The sequence below is a fragment of the Carcharodon carcharias genome, chromosome 17, assembly GCF_017639515.1.
Source record: "Carcharodon carcharias isolate sCarCar2 chromosome 17, sCarCar2.pri, whole genome shotgun sequence".
NCBI lineage: Eukaryota > Metazoa > Chordata > Chondrichthyes > Lamniformes > Lamnidae > Carcharodon > Carcharodon carcharias.
This window is the reverse complement of record NC_054483.1, coordinates 99,314,623-99,326,750: the sequence shown is the minus strand read 5'-3', so window position 1 is coordinate 99,326,750 and position 12,128 is coordinate 99,314,623. Positions and strand designations below refer to the sequence as shown.

At 43.7% G+C, this 12,128-nt stretch overlaps 1 protein-coding gene across 2 annotated transcripts in view; it reads left to right on the top strand.

Moving 5' to 3' along the window:
• Positions 1-5,627: 5,627 nt before the first annotated feature.
• arhgap19 (Rho GTPase activating protein 19) overlaps positions 5,628-12,128 on the top strand; it is a 37,128-nt gene continuing 30,627 nt past the window's right edge. For both annotated transcript variants that reach the window (XM_041209046.1, XM_041209045.1), the window contains exons 1-2: positions 5,628-5,848; positions 8,589-8,848. In XM_041209046.1, the coding sequence (XP_041064980.1) occupies positions 5,835-5,848; positions 8,589-8,848 (274 nt within the window). In that variant the 5' untranslated portion in view covers positions 5,628-5,834. The remainder of the gene's footprint in view (positions 5,849-8,588; positions 8,849-12,128) is intronic.

Below are 12,128 nucleotides of genomic sequence, written 5' to 3'. Positions count from 1 at the left end.
ACCCTTCACACCTGAGGCTGTGGATTACACAAGCAAGTAACTATTATCTGCTAACCAACACAAACTCTATATATCTGGATTATTTTAATGGGTGATATTTTATTCTATCTGAAGTATTTCTGCTCGTGGTTTGGGCTGCCTTGTATTCCTGCCTGCCCGCCCCCCCTCCTGCCCCCAACCCTCCCAGCATTGGTGAGGGCTCTTAGATTGATTTTGCTGAAGAGAAGGAGATGTGAAATTGGTGAGTTTAAATCTCTACACTTGCATGTTAATTTTGTGTGATTTATTTGGGATTGTTTGGTGTTCTGTACTGTAGAGGCGATCACAAGTGAAGCTCAGTCTTTGAGGTGTTCAGATGGCATAAATATCAACATATCCTTTAATTCCCCAAGAGACCAAAAATCTGCCTATCCCAGCCTTAAGTATACTCAATGATGGAGTGTCCACAACCCCCTGGGATACAGAATTCCAAAGATTCACAACCTTTTGAGTGAAGAAATTTCTCATCTTTGTGATAAATAATTGAACCCCTTATCATGAGGCTTTTTCATCATGTTCTAAATTCCCTAGCCAAGGGAAACAACCTCTTTCTCTGTGTCTACCCTTTCAAGCCCCTTCAGAATCTGGTACGTTTCAATGAGATCACTCATTCTTCTAAACTGCAGAAAGTATAGGCCCAATTTACTCAAGCACTCGTCATAGGACAGTTCCCATCAGAGGATGGTAGAGGGATGTTTCTGTTACTAGAAGTCTGTTTCCAGTGGGGTTCCACATGACTCGGTGCTGGGGCCCTTGCTGTTTGTGGCGTACATAAATGATTTGGACTGAAATGTAAGGGATATGATCAAGAAGTTCAGTGATGAGACGAAAACTGGTAGGGTGGTAAATAATGAGAAGGATAGCCGTAACTGCAGGAGGATATCAATGGACTGGTCAGGTGGGCAGAGCAGTGGCAAATGGAATTCAACCCAAAAAAGTATGAGATAATGCACTTGGGGAGGGCTAATAAGGCAAGGGATTATACTATGAAGGATAAGACCCTCGAAAGCACTGAAGATCAGAGGGACCTTAGTGTGCATATCCACGGATCCCTGAGGGTAGCAGGGCAGGTAGATAAGGTGGTTAATAAGGCATATGGGATACCTGCCTTTATTAGCCAAGGCATAGAATACAAGAGCAGGGAGATTATGCTGGAACTGAAAAAAACACTAATTAGGCCTCAGCTGGAGTATTGTGTGCAGTTCTGGTGTCCACATTATAGGAAGGATATGATTGCACTGGAGAGGGTGCAGAGGAGATTTACCAGGATGCTGCCTGGGCTGGAGGGTCTGAGCTATGAGGAAAGATTGGATAGGCTTGGGTTGTTTTCCTTGGAGAAGCAAAGGTTGAGAGCGGACCTGACAGAGTGTGGTTATGAGGGGCATAGATAGGGTTGATAGGAAGGCACTTTCCCATCCTTAGAATGATCAATAACCAAGGGGCATAGATTTGAGGCAAAAGGTAGAAGGCTAAGAGGGGAATTGAGGAGAAAATTTTTCACCCAGAGGGTGGTGGGAGTCTGGAACTCACTGCCTGAAAGGCTAGTTGAGTCAAAAACTCTCGTAACATTTAAGAAGCATTTAGACATTCACTTAGGTTGCCATAGCCCCGAAAAATGGGATTAGTGTTGTCAGATCTTTGTTGACTGGTGCAAACATGATGGGCCAAATAGCCTCCTTCTATTCTGTAAACGCCTATGAGTCTAACCCTTTCATTCCAGAGACCAATTTAGTTGGCTGTACTGCCTCCAAGTTTATCCTTTCTCAAATATGGAGACTAAAACTGCACAATTTCTAGGCCTGGTCTCATCAAAGCCATTCTACAAGTGCTTACACAAAGACAAGTCCTTGGCTTATTGTTTGCGATGCTTTACCCTGAGCTTGTTTTCTTGGCAGTTTTTTTATCAGTGATGTTTTGCCATTACCTTTCACTCTTGTTAGGGCAAGGAGGTAGGTCCCATGTCTACTTCAGCTGGAACAGGAATTGAACCCACGCTGTTGGCATTGTTCTGAACCACATGCAAGCCTCTAGCCAACTGAGCTAACCAGCCCCTTACGATTGTGCTAAGAGTTCCTTATTCTTGTACTCTAATCACCTTACATAAAGGCCAACATCCCATTTGGCATCCTAATTGCTTGCTACACATTAACTTTGTGTTCCTTGTTTGAGTACACCACTCTGAAATCAACATTTACAAGTTTCACACCTTTTAAATAAAAGTTTGCTTTTTTATTCTTACCACTGAAGTGAATAACCTCACACTTCCCCACGTTATACTCCATCTACCACTTTGTTACCCACTCACTTAACCTGTCTATCTTTCTATGCAATTGCGTTATGTCCTCAAGTGCCAGTTGACCTTGGCCTCAAGAATTTGCATTCCTATCTAACCCAGATCAATTGTTTGAATGTTCCTTGTCATTTTTTTTATTTGTTCATGGGATGTTGGCATCGCTGGCTAGGACCACATTTATTTCCTGTCCCTAATTGCCCTTGAGAAGGTGGTGGTGAGCCCATAAAGGTCCAATCCAAGTAGATTTGAGGTAGTCTCAATCCAGTTCTCAATAGACCAGACCCCACATACAAACCTGGCCCTATGCTGGCACTAATTCAGTTGGAGAGGCTATAAGATGTCTGGTATGAGAATTGGAAAATGCCACATGGGTACTATTGGGTTAGTGTAGAGGGATCTCTGCTCTGTGTTTAACCTGTGCAGCATGTGTCCTGTGAGTGTTTGACGGGGACAGTGTAAAGGGTGCTTTACTCTGTATCTAACCCCGTCCTGTATCTGTCCTGGGAGTGTTTGATGGGGATGGTGTAGAGGGAGCTGTATCTTATCTGTCCCGTGAATGTTTAAAATCTTCCACTTTCCCATGGTACTCCTGAAAATAACATTTATCTTGCTCCACCGTTCTGAAAATGTGCCCCCTTTTCCCTATAAGAGCAGAATCTAAATACTGTGAAGGTGGCTTCTGCCCATATAGACTCCTCAAGCATGTGTATTGTACATATAGACGTCATTGAGAATAGTAAACTAAGCAAGCAAAAGTTGACATAGAAGGACATGTATATGTGATTTGGGGAGTGTTTTAAATTGATGTACTTCTGAATGTGGTATTTGCACTTTTCAAGTTAGAACAAGTGTGTCCTGTTGCATAATGTCCTGCATAATTGTGATCGCCTCTACAGCATTGCTGAGAGACTTGTTTTGTTTCTGAATTTGTAGCCGTTCAGGGCTCGAATCATACTGGATCCTGTGGCTCATCGTTTTATATTAATCTAACAATGAACCCCAACCAAAACCATAGGAGAATATCTGTGATCAATCACAGATTCTTTGTCCTGGATATTCCAGGATGTTACTTGGACTGTAACTGTTGGGAAATTAGTGTCTATATTTCTGATTGTAACTATAACACATGGAGGCTTTGCTACAGCTTTATATATTAGATGTTTTAATATCTAGGACTTACTTTATTAAACAATGAAGAGAACCTATTTATGTGGATCTGATGTTCTACATAAGGTGATTATAAAGCTTTGTGTAGAAATAATTATAAGTGTAAATAAAATTGTATTGCAGATGACTTTCTGTTGTTTTTATTTCTAAAGCTAGATTTTGTTCACGATACTACAGTCAGCTGTATATCCTCACGTCCATTGTATGAGGGGGAAAAAGTGAACAAATCATTACTTTTGAGACACTAAACCCAGTTAGTTTAATCGGTAAAACTGTGGGAAGATCCAAGTAGGGTATTGTACTAGAAGAGTCAGATGTGGGGTCCTGGGATGACCAACCCTCTCTTCCCTTGTCTGCTCCATGTATTCCCCAAAGGAGAGCCCCTGCTGTCAGCTAGGCAAGGACCAAGTAGAGAAATGGTACTTCCAAAATGAAGGAAAAGTTGTCTGTTGAGTTTCCCCTCGATGTCAGAAGTGGCATTTACGATCTGAAGGATTGGACCAAATTTTTAATCTTAACCTAAATGGTGCGCAACAAAATAAGTTGTGTTCTAAAGCAAATGGAACAACCTTCATTGATTGAGTTTGATTTAGTAAGCAGCTGAGAAGAGGCTAGATGCACTTGCATTCTTAGTTGGTAGCATTTTGTGACAAAGGGGAGAACTGAAAACTAATTTTTGACTAAATGTGGTTAAATATAATATTGCATGTATGTTGATGTATATATCCACTGACTGCAGAGCACTACACTGATTGGATAGGGAAGGGATAGTTATATTAGTCAAACTCCAATTGTGTTACACGTGGAGAGCCAAGACCAAGTGCAATCTTTGGGGGGTCAAGCTGTGATATAGAGGACAAGGCTTAGTTGGACCAGGAAGAGGGATGGGAGGATTGGGGTAATTGGAAGAGAAGGAAGGGAAAATAATGAGGGAAGATAAGGTGAGGAAAGGCAGAGAAACAGTGGGAATGGGGACACCTAAAGACTTGGACAACAGTGATTCTGATCTTTGAACAGGTGAGATTTAGAAGAGCAGATATGGGGTTCAGGTTCACAAGACATTGAGTAGTATTGCAAGTAGTGAAAAAGCTATTCGAATACTGGGTTTTATGGCAAGAAGTATAAAATATTAAAGTTGAGATGCAAGGTGAATCTAGAAAACCTTAAAAGACCATTGTTGGAACGCTGTATGCAGTTTTGGGTTCCAGTCTATAACAGCAATGTTGAGAAATAGGATGTTGCATGGTATGAGGAAATAGAAATATTAAGACAGAATTCAAAAATTAGGGCTATTACAAAATTGTGGATGCTGGGCATCTGAAATAATAATATGAAGTGCTGGAAAATTTCAGCAGGTCAGACCAGCATCTGTGGAGAAAGAGTTAACGTTTTGAGTCGAATATGACACTTCGGAGCTATCTATCTGCAGATGCTGTTTGACCTAAGTATTTACAGCATTTTTTCTTTGCATTTGAGGAAGTAAGGATGGGATTAAGGGAAGATTAGATAGAGCTATTTAAAATGAAGTAGGGAAAGGGACTAAGTGGATAGAATAAGAATATTTCCAGTGATTAAGGGATCTAAAACAAGAGGATACATATTAGAGATTTTTAAGAAAGCAGGAAAAACTACAAGGTTGTAAAAGTGGATTGCAGTTGTGGAGTCATCATGGGGATGAATTCTTTCGGGCTACCATTCGTGTATATCTGGTTCCAATTCTGAAGCCTCCATGCTCGCCATTGGTGACAGAATTTTGCTGCTTCTGTGAAGCCCAACTTGAAATAGAGTGCAGAGAGTGCCCGAGAGCACTGTGGGAAATGTAGTCCTCACGACCGGCTCCATGATAAACCCGGACAAAACAAAAACAGAATTACCTGGAAAAACTCAGCAGGTCTGGCAGCATCGGCGGAGAAGAAAAGAGTTGACGTTTCGAGTCCTCATGACCTTTCGACAGAACTTGCGTTCGAGTCCAAGAAAGAGTTGAAATATAAGCTAGTTTAAGGTGTGTGTGTGGGGGGCGGAGAGATAGAGAGACAAAGAGGGGGGGGGTGGGGGTGTGTGGTTGTAGGGACAAACAAGCAGTGATAGAAGCAGATAAACCCGGAGACGGGAACTGCAACTGCGCCTGCGTGGGAAACGACGGCGAACTGGATTTGATTTTAAATGGTCCAATAGGGACAGAGGTTGGTGAACCGTGTGCAATAGGAATAGAGGCCTCTCAACTGCAGCCAATAGGAATAGAGGCCTCTCAACTGCACCCAATAGGAATAGAGGCCGCTCAACTGCAGCCAATAGGAGTAGAGGCCGCTCAACAGCAGCTCGCGGCGATTTGAACATGTCCGAATCTCGGTGAGAGAGAGTGTGATATAGAAAGAAGGAGATAGAAAGATAGAAGGAAGGTGAAAGAAAGCGTGAGGGGGAGAAAAGGGACTCGGAGGGGAGGGTAGAGGCAGAGGGACCATAGGGAGGCGGTACTGATTCGCCGGGGTAAATGTCTGTCTCTGAGTGTGGCTATAATATTGGGCTGAGGAGAGACAAATATGGGCAGATGTAGGGTGAGGAAGCAAAGGGTGTGAAGGTCAGCTCACAACTACAGGCTAGTCGGTTAACCTCGGTGGTAGCTTCGAGAAACTGTAATTTGGACAGTATTAATTGTCACATGGGCAAGTGCAGGTTAATTAAGGAAAGCCAGCATAGATTTGCTAAGGGGCTATCATATTTAACTAACTTACTGGAGTTTTTCAGGGAGGTAACAGAGAGAGTTAATGAGGATAATGTTGTTGGTGTGGTGTACATGGACTTCCAAAAGGCATTTGACATAGTGCCGCACAACAGAGTCATGGAATAAGAAGAAGAGTAGCAACATGAATATGGAATTGGCAGAGTGACAGGAAGCAGAGAGTAGTGGATAATGGATGTTTTTTGGACTGGTGGAAGGTTTAGAGTGGAGTTCCCCAGGGATCAGTGTTGGGACTCTTGCTCTTCCTGATATATATTAATGACCTAGACCTTGGTGTAAAGAGCATAATTTCAAAATTTTGTGGATGATAGGAAGTGTAGAAACATTGTGAACTGTGAGGAGGATAGTCTAGAACTTCAAAGGGACTTAAACAAGTTGATGAAATGGGCGGACAGGTCACAGATGAAACTCAAAACAGAAATGTGAAGTGATTTATTTTGGTTGGAAGAATATGGAAGGACAATATAAAATAAAGGATACAACTCTAAAGTGGGTGCAGGAGCAAAGGCATCTGGGTGTATATGTGCATAAGTAACTTGAGGTGGCAGGACAGGTGAAGAGAGCGTTTAATAAAGCATACAGTATCCTAGGCTTTATTAATAGGGGCGTAGAGTACAAGAGCAAGGAGTTTATATTGAACAAAAAAAAATTTTGCGGATGCTGGAAATCCAAAACAAAAACAGATAATGTTGGAAAAACCCAGCAGGTTTAACAGCATCTGTGGAGAGAAAGACAGTTAACATTTCAAGTCCATATGACTCTTCTTCGGAGCTTACGTTGAACTTGTATAAGACACATGTTGGCCTAAGCTGGGGTATTGCATCCAGCTCTAGGTGCTGCACTTTAGGAAGTGAAGACTTGGAGAGAGGGCAAAAAAGATGCATGAGAATGGTTCCAGTGTTGAGCAACTTTAGTTATGAAGATAGATTGGAAAACTTAAGACTGTTTTCATTAGAGAAAAGAAGGCTGAGGGGAGACTTGATAGAGGTATTCAAAATCACGAGGGGTCTGGACAGAGGAGATAGGAAGAAACAATTCCCACTTGTGAAAGGATTGAGAACGAGAGGGCACAGATTTAAAGTAATTGGCAAAAGAAGCAAAGGATGACACGAAAAGCTTTTTCACGCAGTGTGTGATAACGGTGTGGAATGCACTTCCTGAGAGTGTGATGGAGGCAGATTCAATCAAAGCATTCAAAAAGGAATTAGAGTGTTATCTGAAAAGGATGAATATGCAGGGTTATGGGGAGAAGGTGGGAGAATGACATAAGGTAAATTGTTCATTTGGAGAGGCGGTGCAGATACACTGGACTGAATGCTCTCCTGTGCTGTGACAGGCCTTGTGAATTCTGGGTGGTGGTACTATGGCTGAAGGGCCTGGATGTTGGGGTTTGATCTTGGGAATGTGGGTTGCCTTGGATGCACAAAGGATGGAGTGAAGATTAGGGGAATGGAGCCTTGTGGGGAGAGTGGTCCAGTCAGATGGTAACTTTCATGGAACATCTATTGGTAAAGTCAGGAGGGAGGGACCAGATAGTGGATAAATCAAATGAGAGATGACTATTGGGATTAAGATACTTAAGGAGGATGGGTAGAGTGGAGGGAGGAGGAACTGTGCTGGAGAGAAGGGTTACGGCAAGGGGATGGGACAGGAGGGAAAAGATGGGATAGATAGCTACTAAAGGATAGGATAACTGATGTGCGAAAAGTATGTCAAGATGTTTTGTAGACCACTTGTTAATGTTTAGTCAGTGATTTCATTATTTTATTATGTGACATCAGGATGGCAGAAGGTGAACTGGATGAATCTCAGTCTGTTTTAATTCAGGAATTCCTACTTCCTCAGCAGAGGCAGAGAGCTGTGAATTATGGTGGAGAGCGGGATAAAGCCTTATTGTTTTTGAGAGGGGACAGGTAGCCAGATTAGAACAAAAACAAAGTGAATAAGGCCAATAGGATAATGGACGGCAGTCAAAGTGGGGAAAAGGGGAGAAATGTGGCTACTTCATGTCTACAGAGTGATACAGTGAGAACACATGAGGTAATGAGAGCAATGAAAGCTTAGATATGAGACAGAGAGGCAGGAAAAGAGAGAGAAACTGATGCTGGGGCAGAGGACGAACTGAGAATAAAAGGAGGCTTGGACTGAATGAGCAGAAGGATATAGGTTCACCTGGGCCAGGGAAGAGAAACATACCAGGAACATAAGCCAGAGGTGGGAGTGCAGGGGTGATGCAGTGTAATATGTAGAGCCCTTGAGCCTTGCATATGCATTTTCTGATTCATGGGTTTGAATTCTGAAGTTTTTCACAATATCTCAGGCAATGGAAACAGTTTCTCTTTCTGACAGGGACACAAGCTGTAGCATTGTGATCAGCAATGAACCATTACTCCTCAGCAAGCCCATCATCTTCAACCCAGACTTTTTTGTGGAAAAACTTCGCCATGAAAAGCCAGAGGTGTTTCTGGAGCTGGTTGTGAGCAACCTAACACGTCTCATCGACCTTCCTGGGACTGAGTTTGCACAACTGATTGGTGAGGAAGAGCCCAGTTTACCCAGCAACACCAGCTCCAGCTTTTTCCGCTCATTCAACTTCCTGAAACGTAAAGGTCAGTGCCAGTTCTTGGCGAAATGTTGGAACTGAATTCTCAGGGGCTGCCAACACTCACCATCACTACAGTCATATTGCTAACCTGCATGACCATCAACTGTTCCATAATTAGCAAAGATTTCCCTGTATTTCTATTTATAGCAGGTGCACCTGGTGTAAATGAATCCCACCAGTGATCCTTCGACTTGTTCCCTTCATGACAAGATTCATGCTACAGGACTGTGGCTGTGCCAGAACAGAATCAGATATAGAACAGTATAATCATGTGATTTTTTAAAATGTTATTTATTTGTTCATGGGCTGTGGGCTTCATTGGCAGAGTCAACATTTATTGCCTATCCCTAATTGCCCTTGGTGGTGGTGAGCTGCTGCCTTGAACCGCTGCAGCCATGTAGCGTAGGTACAACAGTGCTATTAGCAAGGGAGTTGCAGGATTTTGACCCAGTGACAGTGAAGGAACAGCGATATATTTCCAAGTCAGGATGGTGTGTGGCTTGGAGGGGAATTACCAGGTGGTGGTGTCCCATGTGTCTGCTGCCCTTTCCCTTCTAGGTGGTAGAGGTCGTGGGTTTGGAAAGTGATGTTGATGAAGCCTTGGTGAGTTCCTGCTGTGCATCTTGTAGGTAGTACACATTGCTGCCACTGTGTGTCTGTGGTGGAGAGAGTGAATGTTGCAGGTGGTGGATGGGATGCCAGACAAGCGGGCTGCTTTGTCCTGGATGGTGTCAAGCTTCTTGAATGTTGTTGGAGTGTTGTTCTGGATCACAAGTCTTCAGTACTATTACTGGAATAGTGTCAGGGCCCATAGCCTTTGCACTTTCCAGTACCTTCAGCCACTTCTTGATGTCACTTGGAATGAATCAAATTAGCTGAAGACTGGCATCTGTGATGCTGGGGACCTCTGGAGGAGGCTGTGATGGATCAGCCACTCGGCACTTCTGGTGGTGGCTTGTGTGAATGTTTCGGCCTTGTCTTTTGCACTGATGTGCTGGGCTTCCCCCATCAATAACCTCCAGTAAGTTGTTTAATTGTCCACAACCATTCACGGCTGGATGTAGCAGGACTGCAGAGTTTAGATCTGACCTGAAACAAAAACAGAAATTGCTGGAAAAGCTCAGCAGGCCTAAGAGCTTCTGTGTGGAGAGAAAGACAGAGTTAACATTTCAAGTCCGTTTGACTCTTCAGAGCTAAAGGGAAGTAAAAATGTGATGAATTTTTTCCAGTTTTTCCAGCATTTTCTGTTTTTGTTTCAGTTTTCCAGCATCCGCGGTTTCTTGCTTTTATCTTATACCTGATCTGTTGGTTGTGGGATCACAACTCTGTGTATCACATACTGCTTCCACTATTTGGCACGCAAGTAGTCCTGTATTGTAGCTTCAGGTTTTCTTATATTCATTTACGGGATCTGGGCGTTGCTGGCTCGGCCAGCACTTATTGCCCATCCCTAATTGCCCTTGAGAAGGTGGTGATGAGCTACCTTCTTGAACAGCTGCAATCCCTGTGGTGTAGGTATACCCACTGTGCTGGTAGGGAAAAAGTTACAGGATTTTGACCCAGCAACATTGAAGGAGTGGCAGTATATTTCCAAGTCAGGATAGTGAGTGGCTTGGAGAGGATCTTCCAGGTGGTTGTAATCCCATGTATCACCTGTCCTTGTCCTTCTAGATGCCAGTGTTGTGGGTTTAGAAGGTGCTGTCTAAGGAGCCTTGGTGAGTTTCCACAGTGTGCCTTGTAGTTGGTACGTGCTGCTGCCATTGTTCGCCGGTATTGGAGGCAGTGATTGTTTGTGGAAGGGGTGCCAATCAATCAGGCTGCTTTGTCCTGGATGGTGTCAAACTTCTTGAGTGTTGTTGGAGCTGCACTTGTCCAGTCAAGCGGAGAGTGTTCCATCGCACGTCTGACTTGTGCCTTGTGGATGGTAGACAGGCTTTGGGGAGTCAGGAGGTGAATTACTCACGCACGATTCCTAGCCTCTGACCTGCCCTTGTAGCCACAGTATTTATATGGCTGGTCCAGTTCAGTTTCTGGTCAATGGTTAACCCCAACACCACCCCCCTCCCCAGGATGTCGATAATGAGGGATTCAGCGATGGTAATACCATTGATTGACACTTTTATTTAGGTATGCCTGGTGCTGCTCATGGCATCCCCTCCTACACTCTTCATTTAACCAGTGTTGATCTGTGACTTGATGGTAATGGTAAAGTGGTGGATATACCAGGCCATGAGTTTACAGATTGTGGTCGAAAACAAATCTGCTGCTGCTGATGGCATACAGCATCTCATGGATGCCCCAGTTTTGAATTGCTTGATCTGTTCGAAATCTATCCCACCTAGCACAATAGTAGTGCCACACAACACGATAGAGGGTATCCTCAATGTGAAGGTGGAACTTCGTCTCCGCAAGGACTGTGTGGTGGTCACTCCTACTGATACTGTCATGGAGAGATGCATCTGCGACAGGTAAATTTGTGAGGATTAGGTGAAGTACATTTTTCTCTCTTGTTGGTTCCCTCAGCACCTGCTAAAGAGCACAGCTATGTCCTTTAGGATTCTGTCAGTTGTGCTACCGAGCCACTCTTGCGGATGGACATTGGAGTCTCCCACATAGAGTACGTTCTGTGCCCTTGCCACCCTCAGTGCTTTTTCCAATTAATGTTCAACATGGAGGAGGACTGATTCATCACCTGAGGGGAGTACATGGTAATCAGCAGGAAGTTTCCTTGCCCAGGTTTGACCTGATGCCATGTGACTTCATGGGGTCCAGAGTTGATGTTGAGGATTCCCAGGGCAACTCCCTCCCGACTTTATAACACTGCGCTGTCACCTCTTTGGTGGGACAGGACATACCCAGGGATGGTGATGATGGTGTCTGCAAGGTATGATTTACTGAGTATGACTATGTCAGGCTGTTTGACTATTCTGGGACAGCTCTCCTAATTTTAGCACAAGCCCCCATATGTTATTAAGGAGGACTTTGCAGGGTCAACAGGGCTGGGTTTGCCCTTGTAGCTTCCAGTGCCTATGTTGATGCTGGGTCGCCTTGTCCTGTTTCATTCTTTGTAGCAGTTTGATACAACTGAATGGCTTTCTAGGCCATTTCAGAGGGTAGTTGAGAGTCAACCACGTTGCTGTGGGTCTGGAGTCACGTAGGCCAGACCAGGTAAGGATGGCAGATTTCACATTATTGAACCAGATGGGTTTTTAATGACAATTGACAACGGTTTCACGGCCATCATTACTGAGATTAGCGTTTAACTCCAGATTTATTAATTGACT